Source organism: Sinohyriopsis cumingii, chromosome 15 (assembly GCF_028554795.1).
Source record: "Sinohyriopsis cumingii isolate HCF-2022 chromosome 15, ASM2855479v2, whole genome shotgun sequence".
Classification (NCBI taxonomy): Eukaryota; Metazoa; Mollusca; class Bivalvia; order Unionida; family Unionidae; genus Sinohyriopsis; species Sinohyriopsis cumingii.
In genome coordinates, this window is record NC_142975.1 from 86,714,302 (window position 1) to 86,733,892 (window position 19,591).

The 19,591-nt window shown below is 33.4% G+C and overlaps 1 protein-coding gene across 1 annotated transcript in view; it reads right to left on the reverse strand.

The window, feature by feature from the left end:
• Nucleotides 1-19,591, reverse strand: part of LOC149782249 (uncharacterized) — a 665,894-nt gene that overhangs the window by 124,808 nt on the left and 521,495 nt on the right. The window contains exons 174-181 of the mRNA XM_089935099.1: nt 17,741-17,892; nt 15,612-15,747; nt 13,198-13,413; nt 8,819-8,912; nt 7,071-7,188; nt 5,983-6,131; nt 1,392-1,525; nt 409-681 (exon numbers count right to left, since the gene is read on the reverse strand). Of these exons, the coding sequence (XP_089791225.1) occupies nt 409-681; nt 1,392-1,525; nt 5,983-6,131; nt 7,071-7,188; nt 8,819-8,912; nt 13,198-13,413; nt 15,612-15,747; nt 17,741-17,892 (1,272 nt within the window). The remainder of the gene's footprint in view (nt 1-408; nt 682-1,391; nt 1,526-5,982; nt 6,132-7,070; nt 7,189-8,818; nt 8,913-13,197; nt 13,414-15,611; nt 15,748-17,740; nt 17,893-19,591) is intronic.

Genomic DNA, 19,591 nt, shown 5'->3' on the forward strand with positions numbered 1-19,591 from the left:
TGCAAATCATGTGCAACCAGGACCTTGACCCTAAGGTAAAAGGGGCAAGTGAGCAAGTAATATAATGAATTGTCTTAGCTTTATAAATACTCATGCAAAGTCTGAAGAAAGGTTTAAAGAAATATATGCTGTGCAGGAAAACTAACTGCTATGTCTCGCAATTCACTAATGTGGGTTTGACATAAAGGCAGGGTCTGCATATCAAGTCTTACTGAAATGAAAATCTCAGTCAAAATCTTCACAAAAGTGTTGATAACAACACTCTTGCTGCCACCACTCCTTGAATGCTGACTGCTATATCTCACAATTCTATCAATGCTAGCTAAAAAAAAAAGTGCAGAATCAAGAATCACTCTTATCTTTTCCAAGAAAGACTAATGGCTAAATTATTGTGGCAGTAATTCTAACCTGTTAAGGGATCCACTCGTTTAATTGCATCTCTAGTTAGGCCAAATCCTTCCCAATTAGCAGTGACTTTCGTATTGTTGTTCAAAATAGGTAGGTCATATCCAATGAGATCGCCATCATACACTGCACCGGCTGTGAGTGGATCGACTTTGACTGTCACTCCATTAGATCGAAGAATATACTGGTATCCTATCGCATTGGTCACACGAACCAAAGTGTAGTAGCGATTATCAACAATTAAATTCAGGTTGTTGTTGATGCCAATTGTTTCCACTGAAAATAGAAACAAAAAACAGGCATAACAAAAGTTTTGTTCTTTGAACATTTGACCCTCCCCTTTTCCCTGAAATTGACAGCCTTCGTCTTTACCCCAATTGCAGAAAGTGGAAAACTCAATTGTGCTTATATGAAACTGGTAACAGGCAAAACTATGGATGGGCAACATCATAACAAAATACACTCCAAGTATGGTGTGTGCACAAAAAATGTGAACTAAATACACTACTCTGTACACTGGTCCAACACAATAACAAACATTCCTACAACAGATTTCTAGAAATAGCAAAATTAATTAAAGCCTTCATTTAAAATCATAAATGATAAACTAATATCAACAAATTAATTATAATTTAATATATATTTTATATAACACAAAAAATTCCTTATGTCATATATATATATATATATATATATATATATATATATATATATATATATATATATATAATAAGAATCTTTAGCTTTCAAGATTTTAAAGTCTTACTTTAACTTTTGCTCAGTATCGAGCTTACAGTGTGCTGATTTAAATAATCACCTTAACACACTTACCTGTTTTAGTTTGAACTTTTCCAAATATATAAACAGGAAGGTTGTTTTATTAACCTTTCCTTTCCTCTAATAAACATAATATATTATAATACTTAACTCGATGCCAATCACAGGTATAAACTTAGATGAAACTGTAGAACTTAAAAATGTCTTACCTCCAACAGCAAGGAACTCCTGTTCCTGTTTACCATCTAGTCGGTGAATTGCCCACTCAAACTTGACTGCTGGACAGGGATCCCCAGTTGTGTCCCACATAGCACTAATTGTTGTTGTGTCTGAAGTGAAATCTCTGAAACAGAGAGGAAGCAACACTGTTATGCTGTCATGAAAGTGTTCTTTATTGGCAAACAATAATGTAATGAAATCTAGTCTACCTACTGAGACCACTTCTATCAGGCCAGCACTGAACTTGCCAGGCACAATGATACACTAACAATACATACAATAATTTTCCAGAAGAAAAATATTCAGAAAAATTTATCCTTTTCTTAAGTACACAAATGATCCAGGCATAGATAAAAGTAATAATTTTGTAGTGTTCAGATGAATCAGGACAATGATGGTATAATACTTCATTAATGTCAAACACATCCCATTGTTTAATACATGTACCTGCATGCTAAAAAAATGTTCCTGCTTATTTCCAAATGTTGTTGTCAGTAAATGTTGCCAAGAAATATTAGATGAAATGAAACAATTTGAATGATCAAATGACAAAGTTAGACATGAAGGTATTATTGTTCCTATGATCATCTTCATTCCTTTTTCTGATTAAATGACAATTACAAGTTATCTGCTTTTTAACTGTTGCATAATTGTGTATTTAATAACACATTATCTACAAGACTGTTGAAGAGACTGAATTGGTCTGCTGACAAAAAATAACTGCATTATTTCATGAGAAGTCAAGTTTCTTCCCTCAATTACATTTTTTAAAGTGCTGATTATTGGAATCATCTCAGATATTCATGCAAGCTCAAACATATTTCTTATATGTTCAAATTAACATGTTCATAAGAATAGCAAAAAAAATCTTTTTAATACCCTTGACATCACCAAACTCCTATGAAATGTGGTCAAGAGTCTAAAGTGTTTTCAAATCATAAATACAACTACAACAGATTGCAATAGTTTCTTTGACGTTGGTGGATCATGACACAGTCAAACTTTCAATACAGGATGACAGGAAAATGAAACAATAACTAAACAATATAAATTGTATGTAAATTAACATTGTCTTTTTTTATTATTGTGTAAGAAAAGTACACAACAAAACCGATTAATCCACAACTATCATGATGCATGTGCTTTTAAATTCCATTTCTAAATGAGTCTATCAGGAGACAGCAGTTATTAATTGTTAGCCAGGTAGAAAATATTATAGAGATAACAATGTATGTACATTTCAATTCATTCTGGTAAATAGTGGGTTAATTTTGCCTGAGTAATATCTGAGTATCATCACTTACCCTATGCAGTTATTATTTACCCAAATCCTTTGAAAAAATGGTCAGTTTCATAGTGATTAATAAAAGACACCCATACATTGAAGGGTTTACTGCATCTGAACATGTGAAAGAATGACAGAAAGAAAAGACAAGGACACGGCCTGCATGTTCCAACCATGATCAAAGCATGGTTAATGAACGTGTGACCTGACCAAAAGAATGAAGGTTCAGTGAGCAGGCCATAAAAAGAACTATCTGTTTCATAAGAAAACAGGACTTAATGCAAACATTCTATGACTGTAACACTGACCACATGGTCAAAAGGGTGATCCATGTATGAATGTATAACTCAGGATTAAAGGCACTTCTGCGCAATGATGGCTATTTGGTGAAAATTGAAAGTAAAGTTGTAAATATGAAGACTTGTACAAAAACTTTAGGAAGATAAACCTTTGGAAATAAATGTAGGCATAAAGTACGTAACATAATATAAAAAAGGTAAAGGTGGCAAAATTCTGTACAACATAAATAAAATAAAAGGTAAAGGTGTCAAAATTCTGTAAAAATAAATACAATAAAAGGTAAAGGTGTCAAAATTCTGCACAAGATAAATACAATAAAAGGTAAAGGTGTCAAAATTTTGTACAAGATAAATACAATAAAAGGTAAAGTGTCAAAATTCTGTACAAGATAAATATATACAATAAAAGGTAAAGGTGTCAAAATTCTGTACAAGATAAATAAAATAAAAGGTAAAGGTGTCAAAATTCTGTACAAGATAAATAAAATAAAAGTGAAATTGGCAGCTCCTTATGGTTATTTTCACATCCTTGACTACAGAGGTAAATTGGAAGAAGCAAAATTGGCCATTAACTTTTTTTGAGTATTTTTTAAAAATATTTACAGTTCACTTTTTACACTTTAAAAAGTTAGTATTGTCTATTCTGGCAAAATTCATTTCCCAATTTTTAATAGCACACAAGTGTGTGCATTTGGGACTAGTTTAAGTTCACTTTTCAAGCACATGGGAGCAGTCATTATGATGAGCTGTCTACTTATAGGCAGTGCATTGTTTTCCTAATACGACAAATAAAGACATTTCAACCACTGTACATGAAAGTAACATTGATTTATGCCAACATTCTCTCCACAATGCTTGTTGCAAAATACACACAACTTCACTTTATATCAGTTCCAGTTTCAGAAGTATTTAAGAACTGTAGAGAAGAACCATCAGGAGCAAATGGGTACTCTAAATGGGTATAATAGGCACTCTAAATGGGTATAACAGGTATTCTAAATGGGTATGATAGGTATTCTAAATGGGTATGATAGGTATTCTAAATGGGTATGATAGGTATTCCAAATGGGTATAATAGGTACTCTAAATTGATATAATAGGTATTCTAAATGGGTATAATAGGTATTCTAAATGGGTATAATAGGCACTCTAAATGGGTATAATAGGTATTCTAAATGGGTATAATAGGTATTATAAATGGGTGCTATTGGTGTGTGATTTAATTTTGTTTGTAAAGCTGAAGCATTTAAGTTGAAAGCATCTCACAGTCTTAAACACTTATCATAGATTTCTTCGCCATAAAGGTATTAGTTAGGCTCTCAATTGCATGAGCCGCCCCACCCACTATAAAAAGTGAGCTATTTTAAAAATGCTTATTGCATTTTCTCAACATAGCAACGAATGTTATGCTTAAAGAGAGGAGCCAAAAACATAACCTTCTATTCCTGAGATGTCACATAAATTTTACAATTTTAACTTGGATGGAATGGGTCAGGTTCAAAGAAATAAAATGTCAAAGGTAAAATGTCTGCTAATAAACAAATCTGCTTTATCATCCTGTTTTCCTTATTTTTATTAAAAATGAATGTCAGAAAAGAAACAATTTCATATACTTTTTAAACCTAATCCAACAGTTTAAATTTAAGTTTATTTTGCTTATGTGTTCTAAGATTTTTAATTTACCCATAATTAAGGATATTTCTCAGACAATACTGCCACAATGTATATTGTATAAGCAAAAGCAAGATAAACAAAATTAGATTATTTTCATAGATAATGTCAGTAGTAAGATACCAATTACTTGAGAAAATCACACTTAATGTGAAAAAAGAGAAAAAAATAATGCACAAATATTCATATTTGTCTTAAGGTTAAGCAACAATATGTGGAAAGAAAATTTCACAAATATAAGAACATGAAAATCGCTATTGGAAAATAGCATGCCTCATATAGAACATACTGTGCACAGATAAGGTGGGATTGTGTGTATTGGATGCATGATTCATGCATACCACCTGAAGTGTGGACCTTGGCCAATATGCATATGTAGATATGAGGTGGCATTGTGTGTATTGGATGCATGATTCATGCATACCTCCTTAAGTGTGGACCTTGGCCAATATGCATATGCTGCCTGTGACCACTGACAGTGGAATACATTTTTTCCAAATGTGTGGACTTAGAGCAAGTGAGGCACAATTTGATGTAAACACAACTGAAAAAAGTTTGTGATGATGTACCATCTGAGAAAATCTTGAACTTTCTGGGGAGTGTAGTTTAAAAAAATGTCACCATATGTTTTTAAGATTTTGTGTTTGTTGAGAGGTACACATATGAAGGAAGGCCAAACTGTATACAAGTTACATCAAAATTACATTCATAAATCATACACCAAAATAAAGGGAATTAGGGTTGTGAAGTAATTCTTCTAAAAGATGGCTAAGATCAGAACATGTAAACAAACTGCATGGGGCTGTAGTTCCTGCAGTTGTTTCCCCCCAGAGACTGTCATCTGAACAAGTCATTCTTTTTTTTGCATATACAGTCTTGGCAGGCCTAGACTGGATAATCACGTGATCTAAGTATATATGGTCCATTCCAAAATAAATGTGGTGGCCTCTTGAATGGTAGGTTGAATAAAGTTTCATGGATTGTATAGTCATGCCACCAACACCTATTTCATCAAGCTGAATTATTGTGAATTCATTAGTTTTGTAAGGTTACCAATCTTTGTGGATTCTGTCCTTGGTACAAGCTACAACTTTAAAGACCCAATGTGCAATGATCCTTCTAGAGAAACAATAATATGCCTTCCTTGATTGAAAATTCTGGTACCAATTACAATTTAATTTTTTGGCAAACAATGACAACTGATACCTGCTACAAAAATTTATTCCCAGTATTTGCACTTGATTTTACAACAAAAAAAATACAAAATAAGCTAAATCATCAACTCCGTTATTAAGCAGTAAAATGGTGATTGTTTTGAAAACTTACATGTCTCCTGGTGAATTTTTATTGTAGTCATAGACTCCAACATGCTGTAGAGGTGCCAGGCCCTGGCTGAGATATGATATGTACACCCCATTTGATGTAGCGATACTGGACAATCCTGCAGCATTTGTACCTTTTACTGACACAAAGATCTGGAAAAAGCAAGTAACTGATGATGTGAAGGAGATTAACAGGTGATTGTTCTTACAATTACAGTATGGACTATTTATCTGGCTTATGTTTCCTCTGACTATCTGTTAATGTGTTGACATGAGTAGCACAATTTATGTCAACTTACACTGTCTATTAAATTAATGACATTTCTAATGGTCATTGTTCAAAATAAATTAATGAGACTTGACTGGAATAAACACAAATGGAACACTGTAACAGTGCTTATTTCATATAAAACCCACGAGTCTGGTTTAATTTATTTCTGTTTCGCAAGTCTTAAAGACACATGAATCACTAAAAATGTGTTCTTACACCATGAATGCCCCTGGCACATAAGACATGTCTGAATGTCAAAGTTTTAAGTCAAAGAGGGAAACTGGTATATGTAAGTGTAAAGCAATGTTTCATGGCTCTCTGCACAACAGTGACTATGTAGTGCCAACTAAAGGTAAAGTTTTGAAAATGTAAAAATTAACCACACAAAAATTTCAGAAGATAAACTCTTTCCAATACAAATAACATTAATTACAAGAAGATAAAATATAAACTTAAAATGTCAAAATGTCATAACCTGTAAAACATCCAAATTTGTTTCACTGAATGCATTCATTTAAATAATCCAAGATTTTCTCAGGTGGTGAATCCTACAGTTTCTGCAAGCAGTTCATGGCACAATATTTCTGTTAAGAAAATCTGTGAAAATCAAACTTGACATAGCCTCATACCATGTATGTTTCAATCAATTAAGTCCTTCAAAAGTTATAATCTAGAAAAGAATTTGTGACGGATAATGTTACTTGATGTGACATGGTCCGATGCGATGGAAAGACATGAATGACTCTATGGAGGGGCATACAAAAGTTGAAACAGACAAAAACCAATTTCTGTTGCAGATAGTTACTATTTCTCAAGAGTACCTGTTTCTCCCCAACCAGGTTGAGTCCAGTTATGGTGAAGGTGTTGATCTTGGGGTCCACCTCAAAGTAGTTCATAATCTGACCGCCACCTCTAGTTCGACCCACAGCCAGTTGGTAACTGCAGAAAAAGGTGAAATTTATCAGTCCATATTGTTGCAGTTTATTTCCTTTCTACAAAGCAGTATTTAAACTCTCTTAATGTGCTTATCATATTCCTTACAAGTTATTCTGCCTAATTAAATCATTTGGTTCCATTCATCGACTCCCATGTGCCATATAATATTATCTTACTATGCTGATTAAGATGAATATGCCTTAGGTATCTAACATGAAAACTCAGTTTACAGTCAAAAATAATGCCCAAAAATTTGCTCTCCTTTACAACTGGGTATGATAACTGTCGAGATAGAACTTTTGGTCATCATAAATATAATGTATGATAATTGGCATAATGCGTAATTAGCTTTGAATTAAACAATTTGAGCCCGTTTTCTTTGCCTGTTCCTGAACATTGTTTATACTCAACTGAAATTGAAGTTTATTAGTATGCACATCAAAATGTTGTCAACATATAACAAGGAGGAGTCAGCCCCTAGATTTTTCTATGTCAGTTTTTGTCTTGAATAGGGTGACTGACAACATGCTGCCCTGAAGCACACCCATCTCCTGAGAATACCTTTCAGAAAACGTTCTTAACTTAGAAATGTTTGTCTTTCAGGCCCCTCAGACTTAGGTTGGGCAGGTCATTCATTTTGTTGTACTTCCATGCAATGTCACAAGCTTTCTCAGTCAATTGCATGCTTTTTCTTGATGAAAGTTCTAACAAGATGGTCTATTGTGCTTCTCTGGTGTCTAAATCATCAATGTAAACGAAACAGGAAGTTGCTGGATTCATGGCACCACAATAGTCCATCATTTATCATCCAGTCCATGGCTGTGCAAATGCAGCTTGTTAATGATATGGGACCATAGTTGGATGGATTGGTTTCGTTTTGTCCTTTCAACTTTTGGATAATTGGGTATTGGTGTCACTGTTATTTCTTGCTGAGACTGTGGAAAGTTGCCATTTACCAGAATTTATTGAAAATGTTTAGTAATGTATTTAGAGCTGTGTAGGGTAAATGGTTCAGAAATAGAGAGTATCACCCTTTCCTGTTAAAGCGTCATGGGCTCAATCCACAGTCTTATAATTCTCTGAGAGTGAAAAGTTTATCACAATCTTCAGAGTTTAAATTTACAAAATAACCTTTTCTATCTCATTTTTGACAGTGGAAGTTTTTGGAACAACTCACTTGTCAGGTGTTCTTTGAGAATGTTTCAGTCAATGTATTTGAGATTTCTGGTACCAGTTCATTAGACTCCTTTACATTTTTGATATAACTTCTTTTTTTTCTTGTCAATGATTTTTCATACCATATCCCAGCCAGAGTTCAGCCCAGAGACACAGGATCTCCATGTTTTGCTCTCTCTAATGGGATAATGAGCTGTAGCTATTCATATATGGTCTTTATTCAGGTCTTCAACTGTTGGATTGGTATTGCAATGCTCTAGGATCTTTAGATTTCTCAATGGCATCTTTGCATTTGTCATCATTCCATGGTTTGTTGACATGTTTAGAAATTGCCAAAGACGTGTTCACTGGTCACTATGGCAACCAGTGCAGATCCTCTAATATGGCCATATCTTAGCAACAAATGATTCAAACTGACTTTTTTGCTGTATCAATGGGTTTCTGTGAATGCTAATACCTTGTTACTCCAGATTCTGGATCTTCGAATCGCTTCCAGGCCACAGAGACACTTGTCAGGGATTCCTGGCATACAGCATCAATTTCTTTACAAGCTGAAGAAGAAATGCTACATTGTTAGAGTCCAAGCAAATAATTTGAAAAGGATCAAACTACACTTTTAAGTTTTGCATAAATTTGTTGTTTTTGTTAATTGCTTGTAGACATTAGATTAGAATAAGAACACCTATAACTGACATGAAAACAAAATTACTGAATTAATTTAATTATCTGACACACAAACTACAACAAAATGTGCAAGATAGCTCTGAGTGTAAAATGTTTTAACAAATTTCATTCAGCATGGACCAGTAATCATAAGTTGTGTCTCAGACATCATAGGTACAATGAGTATTGTAATGGCTGTAAATCTTGGGACACTATAAGTCTTGGGACACAATTATTTTCAAAAGTAATTTTTTAATGACCTACAATGTTGGGATACAAAATTATACCAATTTTTTCATGCAGTATAAGTCTTGGGATACTTTCCACATTTTTTTCTACCAATTAATGGATGTTATTGATCATAACAACATTTGTTAAAAAAAATAACTTTGTGGTTGTTAAAGGACTAGAATCAATAATTATAACATGAAAATGTATAAAGTTAATACAATTTTTTTGAAAAATCAATAAATATTTTTAATTTTCTTCTGTTTTCGTATTATTTCTACCTACATATAATTTGATCAGATGATGACAAGAATTAAGTATTAGTGGGTTGCTATACGCATTTATAACAGTAACAATTGCAAATGGTGTCTACAAAACAACCAGTTTGCCAATGTGGGGAAAATTATAATTTTATTAAGCCGAAACACAAAACTAAAATGGATCAATGATGATCTTAGTTGATCAAGAAAATCATCCAACTACTGGGCTACCATGTGTTGAATATGTTACAAGTATTATTTGTACTGTTATAATGAATACATTTCTGTGAATTAGCATCAGGCAACTGATTTTAATCTGGGTAGGGTTTAATCAAGTCCCATTAATTATTGATTTAGCAACATAACAAAAAAAATCCATTAGTTTATTCTGCTAGCATTTCCATACTGGGTTTTTCAAAGTTACTGCACTGAGGAAGGAAAAATGTGAAAGTCAAATGAAAAACACAGTCAAATTAGTACAATTAACTCAATAAAAATAGTCATCAAGAGAAAACATATCTCCCAAGGTCATCTGCTTATGATAAGACCCCTACTGAAAGCACCCTTTGGTCAAGCACTCCCAGTTGTATACTATTTATGTTAATACCTTATGGTCCAGTACTCTCTGTTCTATACTATTTATGTTAATACTTTATGGTCCAGCACTCTCAGTTGTATACTATTTATGTTAATACCTTAAGGTCCAGCACTCTCTGTTGTATACTATTTATGTTAATACCTTATGGTCCAGCACTCTCAGTTGTATACTATTTATGTTTAACCTTATGGTCCAGCACTCTCAGTTGTATACTATTTATGTTTAACCTTATGGTCCAGTACTCTCAGTTGTATTCTATTTATGTTAATACCTTAAGGTTCAGAACTCTCAGTTGTATACTATTTATGTTAATACCTTATGGTCCAGCACACTCAGTTGTATAATATTTATGTCAATACCTGATGGTCCAGCACTCTTAGTTGTATACTATTTATGTTAATACCTGATGGTCCAGCACTCTTAGTTGTATACTATTTATGTTAATACCTGATGGTCCAGCACTCTCAGTTGTATACTATTTATGTTAATACCTAATGGTCCAGCACTCACAATTTATATACTTCTTGTGCTGCATTTTGTTTCCATGACAAGATAAAAAAAATATTGAGTGTGGAAAATTCTAAGTTTTAAAAGGTACCTCTGTGAAAAGTGCTTGACACATGTACCAAGTTCTTGGTTGAAATACCTTGAACAGTTTGAATGTTACGTACTGGAAAAGAAAATCTGGACACAGCAAAACTATATATAATCCCATATGGACTGTACTAAGTATAAGAAGGTTTATTCATCCAATATTACAAAACACATTGATGGAATTTCATTATTTATTTATTTGTATGAGACTAAAAGATACATAGTAAATCGGATTTTCTGGGTTACCGGTTCAAGAATGTCATGGAGTGGGTCTTCATGTTGACAATTAGAAATCACATTTTCATATGCATTTTGAGTCGAAATGTGGGATATTTGTATACACTTTATGAATATCACTTTCCTTAATTAAAGTACGATCGTTCTTTCTTGATACAATATGGATTTTTGAACAAAAATAACATGTGATTCAATGTTTACAGAAATGATGTATTGTTGCACAGAATTACCCAATGCGCAGAATTAGCTGACATGGTGGTAATTTCAAATTTTGAAAAAAAAATTAGTTAATATTTTTTGTGTTACTCCTTGATTTCTCTGCCGCCGAGAAAAATCCCATAGATTTCTCAACCTTATGATCTCTGCATAGTCAACATTTTGTGTCTCCAGCCACCATATAAAAATGTGAAGCCATTTTCGATTGGTTAAATAAAATGAATTTTGGTAATGGTAGTGACCACAAGAACTTATGCTCAGATTTGCATGCCTTTGAATTTTTTTCTTTGTACCTCCCTTGCTTGATTTGATACAAAAGACAAATTCAAAGTGATAAAACACCACAGTCTCTTTTAATTGATATTTTAATGCAACAAAAACTTCCCCAAGTTGCTTATCAAAACCAAGCCGGCATGTAATTAGGTTCTCACAGAAGTACTCAAGGGTTTCAGTGTGATGGTTGATTGACTCTTTTCATAGAACAGAATATATTGCAATTATAATGTTTACACTGAAACGGAATTAAAGGATTAGAACATGACTTTCACATAGCAAGACATTTAATTGGTGTTTATTTCATTCTCTGTTGTCACATGTTAGCATTTACAAGAAGTTTTCACTGATCGCTATTTCACCTGTTTATTTACAGTGTGTTGACAACTATTTATCATAAAAAACTTACATAATATATGATATCTTATTTAGAACTTGAAAGATTTCACAATATGGATTCTATCTTTACGGGCATTAATCACCATTTTCGATGATAAAACAAGCGATGTATCAAGGTTTAATTTACCAATTCTTATCGTAATTTTTTCACGTTCAGCATATTTTAAAGACATTTAAAATATATTTTCTTTGGAAAAAATCGGGAGCCACACTGGACACTGGGTTATAAGCAGGATCACAAGTTATTCGGGCGCAAGTTATCAATGGAGTGGTGTATGTAACAAAGGATTATACAGTGGCTGTATTTGCTGACATGACCAACACAAATACTTCAAATGATTTAACTTTACATGTTAGACATTGGACATAAGGTGCCTATAAGTATCCCATTCAACTGTTTGGTAATTATATTTTTCCAGTTGTTTAAATACTCTACAGACACAAGCACAAGACAAAACAGGTGTGAAAACTTATCTGTTGGACTCATCAAAAGTTGAAACCCAATAATGGAATGGTTGCTAAATGGTCTGTACTAAAGACATTACATCAATCCTTCACACTATATTTTGTATAACTATATTGTGTGGCAGGTGGTGGCTGTCAGCAGAAATAAGACCTTAAGTACGAATATGTATATCCTAGACCCTGATTAAAAAGATCCCAGCATCAACAACAACCAGGACCTGATGAAATACAATATTACTGTGGACTTGACTGAAAATGCCCATTAATACAATCTTACAGATTTTCAATGTACTAAGTGTGCTTCTCATCAAATAATTTTTTTCAAAGCTGCATAAATACTAATTTCATGTGATATTCTATACAACAGATTTTCTAATTTCTTAAAAATAAATACTTACAGAAAAAAATAGTGATGTATGGAAGGATGAAAGTATTGCTGAAGCAACAGCAAATGTGGAACTGAAAACTACACATTTACCAGTACATTTAATAATCAAGCATATAAATGCTTTCTTCGTTGATATAACTTTGAATATTTTCCTTTGAATGTTTTTGTTATAAATTTTACAAAAACCTGGCTGTCAATTTAATTTTCAGGAAAAAAAAATCCAACAAAAGCCATTAAAATTTCAAGGTTCAAGGTACTAAAACAAAGAATTATTAATAATCAAGTGGCTTTCTAGCCTGCTTATGACAATTTAACTCACATTCTTCCGAGTCGCGGGCTCTTTTATTATTTTCCTTTCAATGTTTTTGTTATAAATTTTACAAAAACCTGGCTGTCAATTTAATTTTCAGGAAAAGAAAATCCTACAAAACCCATTAAAATTTCAAGGTTCCAAGTACCAAAACAAAGAATTATTAATAATCAAGTGGCTTTCTAGCCTGTTTATGACAACTCACATTCTTCCGAGTTGCAGGCTCTTTTATTCATTAGCACAGTGGCATCATCATCGGCATTTTCCACTCTGTAGTCTGTCCGCAGCTCCACCACTGGACCAGAAATGGGAGGTGTGCTGTCGATGTTGATGGCGTCAGAGAAAGCATGGCTTATCAGATTCACTCTATTAATGGCTGTTACCATGACATAGTAAGGCTGGCCCAGTGAGAGAGCTAAATCTGAAAGGAAACATTCCCTTTCAATCTTAAGTCACTTCCATTGTATCTCTACTTATTATGATGATGTGTCATGACAAGATTTTTTTTTATCATATACACGAAAAATCTCAAAATATCCAAGTTATGCTTTATCCAACTTTTCTCCAAGCTAATAAATTCAAAAGAGACACTTATATAACTGCTCTCTGAAACATTGCGTCTATTATATCTCACCAACATTAGGAAGTACACCTCTTTCTCAATGACTTGAGAGAAATGGGGTACATAAATATTAAATGTGGCATTATGGATGGAGCAATATTTCCAAGGAAATTCAAATTCTGGTTCTGAGAAAGGATTTAGGGTACTAGAAACTTTCACTGATACAAATCTCTCCCTTCCCAAATTTGCAGTCAATAGGGTCCACATGAGAGAAACAATCTGCATGGAAGTCCTTAAGAAGTCCAATAAAGTTAATAAATTTATTTTTAAAAAACCCAACCTTTTAATAAAAATCAAATTGACATGCAGTACTCACAAATTTGTCTATTAGTAAATCTGGATCTCTCAGTATCAAATCACATGTATCTATCATAAGCAAAACAAATGAATTAAAACTTTAAAGTTAGAATTACACTTGTGAAATACCTGAGCCAAATGGATCACTATGATTGTTCTAACAAATTCCTAAAGACAGTTATTTTAAATACCAATTCTTTGTTGACAGCATGTGGTAATGATGACTCAGTACAACTGCTGCTGGTCTAAACAAACATTGTTGGCATGTGGCAGATGCACTGCATATGGATGGGAAAAAATGACAGAAAAGAAAGAGAAAATCAAAAATATGCACATTTTTTTTTTTTACAATTTCCAAGTAATTTGTGTCTGTATCACAGCAAAGTTTGAAGTACTATCACACATTAACCAATGACAGTCAAATAGTCGATTGTCAAAAATCAGTAGAGCTAATAAAAATTGTTGGCACATGCTAGCAGCACAGTCCTGGAATAATAAATACTACATCCCAACTTTTAAAAAAAGATGAAGAAGAGAAGAAACAAAATTGTGAGCATTTTATTAGATTTTGAATTTTTTCAAAACAGATCACTTCAACTTTTAAATAACAAATCTAAAGGTTAACCAAAGCAAAAACTTTGTCTACAGGATGTCATTTAAAGGACAACTTATGCTGACCTTATATAAAGTTGTCACTTTAATGTCAACATCATTAATTTATTATAATTGGCTGATGTTGTTACGGGGTATAGTGCCATTTTTCAGCACAAGATATATATATATATATATATATATATATATATATATATATATATATATATATATATATATATATGGCAACCACTTTAACTGGTGAAGTCAGAACCCCAGAACCCAGGCAAACCCTGGAAAGAACCACCAATCCATGGCAAGCTACTGGTAAGCTTTCTCATGTATCCATATTGGCCAAACCTGAGACTGATACTTACATGGACAGAGGTGAGATGGCAGTGATCCATAATGGTGAGTGCTTTAGACTAGCCACTCGAGGCCCACTATAATATGCTGAGACAATTAATGTGTTAAGTAGCTTATGTCACCATGCCAAAGAAGCATTAAGTTGTCAACCATTGTCAAAATAAATCCAGCTAAGGCACTGAATGCATTGAGTCCTCACACACATCATCTTGACAGTCAATGGATGCTTTCTTGTTTGAATAAAAGATGGCATATCACATTTACAATGATTACACAGAAACAGATATAAAAATAAACTTAAAACACAAATTTTACTTGTCTGAACATCTTTAACTAGCATTTATTTCTTACAATGTTGCCACCAATATTTCCCAACATTTTTTACTCACCAATACCTCATCATATATTGTGTTATTTACTGAGAAATTAGTTTTGTTCAAAAAAAAATTTAATCAAATTTGTACATTTCGTGATGTAAATTCCAAATTTCTGTGTACAAATTGACATTTTCTAGATTAAAAGAATTGATGTATCAAGCTTTTAAATTTGTTTTCAATTCTGTAATGTTATTCAAACAGATGCTTATTTACTTGTCTATAAGAATAAAACTGAGATCCATTCCCGTCTTTGCATATTATGCAGATGTGTAAATTATCAGTTAAAATAAGGAAGTGGTATATGTAATATCTCACATGGATGTTCATTAGAGATAAGTCATCCCCTTTTTGTCAAGTCAAGCTTACCTTCAAAGACATGCTTGCTGTTAGTTGCTGGCACCTGCAAGTTATTCACTACATCAGTATAGCCCTGTTCAGTGCCCATAGAAATATTGTAATACACTATAGGGCTCTCTTTGTCCACAAAACCACTCCAGCTGCACTCAATTGCACCACCCTGATGACAAAAGAAAAATGGGATAACATTTTTACATTTTTATTTCTTATATAACAGAAACTTTGCTTTCTAAATACTATTAGTTATTAGAGTTTTGTGTATTGCATGCTGGGTGTGCATCCACCATAAATATACATAGCTATTTACAATTTGACCCCTAAATTACATTTTGGGTAAGAAGATAGATAAAAACCCTATTTTTTAAAAATCTAATTCTATATTACAGCTCCAGAAGAACACTTTTATCTAGAATCTGGTTTGTGTTTACAAGTACATTTCGAATGGCATACTGTATGTCCACCCCATGTTTCATAATAGTTCTATTTACATGTACTAGAAGGGCATGGTCAACTAATGGGTCTCAATGATCTGGACTGAGGTCAAGGAATGTATTCTAAGTTACCATGCAAAACACTTCTGACTTCTAGACCCAAGAATGTTTAGAATGCTTTACTACCTTAAGTGAAAGCCATCCAGAAAGTTTGGTCAAGGGACTTATTCCTCCAAAAGGATTAATCTGCAAAGGTAATTTTTTTAAGCTACTCATCTTGACCTTTGACCTTACAACCCCAAATCAAAGTCCTTTTGTCCCCAAAACCAAAATGCCTCTTCTATTCCTTGAGTGCAAAAGCTCTCCACAACCATTATTCTAGAACTAAAGATATCATACAAAAACTATTTTCTTTCTTTCAGTCACAGTGACCTGTTGTCCTTGACCCTTTTTACATTATCAATTGGCTATTCCCTAACTTCAAGTGCAAGTCATCCTAAGAGTAGTGTTCAGGTTAGTGACGTAGAACAAAAATTATTGTGCAGAAACCATTTTTCTTCTCTGAATCAGCAACATTGACCTTTGACCACAAAATCAATAAAATTGTTACTTGTCAGATGTGCAAGCCAGCCACAAAGTTGGATGGTGGAGAACTCAAGTTACCAGTATTGTGTAGAAACAATTTATCTTCTTCCAGTCAGTGACCTTAGCCTTTAAAATCAATAATGTTCCTTACCTTAAGAGCAAACCATCCACACAGTTTGGTAAAAGTAGACACTGTGAACCCAAGTTACTGTGCAGAAAATATTTTTCTTTTTGAGTTACACTGACCATTTGACCCCAACATGGATATCTTCTTCATTACACCTAGCACAAGCTAATCACAAAGATTGGCTGAGGCATATGTTGCAGAACTAAAGTTATAGACAGATCCCAAATAACATCATCTGCAGCCATATGTCTAGTATGCTGGCAGATTTACTGTGTGTGTGTGAGATTAGGATTTTTTAAATGTAGCTTTAACAATTTTTCAGTCATATCACAACGATGTCTGCAGTGTGGCAGTTTATAGTGATGTCCAGCACTGTGGCATCATGCTGCAGACATGTAGCATGATGTCCCACCCAGTCACATTATCCTGACATCAGGCCAACCAGTCCTAACACTAACCCCTTAATGCTGAGCGCCAAGCGAGGCAGCTGTTAGTACTATTTACTGTTGATTTTATATGGTGTTTGGAAGTTGAAATGAATTCGCTGAGTCTCAAGATCCTGTTACAAAACATTCATACATAAACTAAATGCAAATCAGGCTTTCTGTTAGTGTCTGTATTTGTATATTATAAGTTGATTTTGCCTCCGTTCAAAACGGTAAATTTTTGGTGGTGGCATATAGAAGAAACTGCCAGGTTGCAAATCATCCAGGTAAAATGGGCAGAATATCGTCTGCTAGTGACCCTATTGAAAGGATCTAACAGAAAAAGTCAACAAGTGGAGAGGGTCACAGCATAGCATACTCTGCCAGAATGGCAGATATATAAATACTGATTATTATGGGATATGCATAAATCCCAACGTTTCCATTTTCAGTCAGCAAAATAATTTCTGAACATGATATAAAAAAAGCAATCGCTGCAATAACAATAGCAAATGACACTGAAATAATCACTTTAGGACCGGTACGTAATACATTTATGTTGATGTAAACTGACAACTGAGTGCTACAAACATAGATATAGGCAGGACACTGGACTGTGCCGCTTTGAGGATCAGACTGGTCTACTATCAATGCTCCAGAAACTACGCTACCAATCAGGCCAGCCTTGTTCTTCACCCACACACTCAGGATATTTGGCTTGCCTGAAAATAGTAGCATGTAAAACCAAAGAAATTATTGTGTTTGTATAAATAAATAAATAAATAAATAAATATCATTTACTTTGAGAATGGAAAAGGAAGATGTAACTTCCTGATATGTATGTATCTACTTTCATTAATGTAAATATCTGGACATTATACAATAACCACTTTTCTGTTGTGATAATGCATGTTTCACAAAAAGTAAAATTTTCCTGAATATCTTGTCTGGAAATTATTATCTCATTCATACAAATTGTGTATGGATGCACCTTGCAACTTCAATGCTGACTGGAAGTTGGCTCCAATGGATAGGTTGCATTATATTCTTGCTTGCCAATACAGAACACTTAAATGATCTGAATTTCTTTTACCTCATAAAAAATTCTCTGGTTATTGTTCTGGTGATTGTTTTTTGTTTTTTGTCACTCTGTGTATGTGTACTGCCAGTAGAAATAATTATGTACAGTATGCAAATGATATCATCAGTAACCAGCCTAAATGACATAAGTTTTACACTCCTTCAAGGAATTTATCAAGGAATAGTTATTTTTAATCTGATTATATTTATGATGACAGTACTGACTGCATTCAAAGTGAGGTTATTAAGAAGAAATCTGCCATTAAATAAGACTGAGATTACAAGAACTTGGGAAGCAAGCATTGTGGAAATGTTCACTACTTTGATTAGGGAGCTGCATGACAATGAGCTGTGAAGTGAGTCAGCCATTTTTCTTTTTTGCTCAGTGACAACACCTTTAATCATTTCCTCTATGCAATAACGAGAGTTATCAGAGTGATTTTTCATGGTCTGATTGTTCTTTATTCACTCACCTAATTTTGAGTATGGGAGAAACATTCCCAAGTTTTCTCTGCAAACTGAATTTTTAGTTTTCATCAGGTTTAAAACAATACCTGATGTCCATTAAATTTTAACCCTATTTCACTACTGCACATTTTTAAAATAAGGCGTCCAGAAAATTAAAAGGTTTAGATATTTACATCCATGATGGCACATACAGGTATACCGATCACATAAAACAGCAGATATTGGCTTCGATACAAAACACTTGTCTTGTTTTCAAATAATGCAAATTTGACTAAATACTTGAAAATTTATGAAACAAAAAAAAACAAACAAAAAAAAAATTTGTTTACTGTACCTTACTGTTTTCAAACTTTTTATATTCTTGTCAGAATTTATTTCCTTTGGAAGGATGTTTCTACCATCTTTTGGGTTAAACGTATTTACACCTATTACTAATGTTAATGGTGTTGTCACATTTCACAAGATTTAGTTACAGCAATACAACATATCTTGCATATCATTTATATTGCATATTTTTTACTCTATTTTTGCCTGTGGCCACACAGACCAATAAGAACAAAGAATCGATGCTATTTTTATTGTGGGTCTTGGAGTTAGCATTTTGAAATAAAGCTAGATGGAAAAACATCACCATTGTGGCTCAACCGATGAGCAAGTCTTTAATGCTGATCTGTTTTGTCCAATCCTTTAAACCACTTGGCTCTTGGTGATAACACCCAAAAGGATCACTTTATGTAGTTTATTTCATGATTTTTGGAGGAAGGGGAAAGGCAAGATGTCACACATTCCTAGATACTGTGCATTTCTACGACACCAATTTACTCTATGCAGATGAAATACAAAATGGAGGATGATAATTTCAAGTAAAAGTAA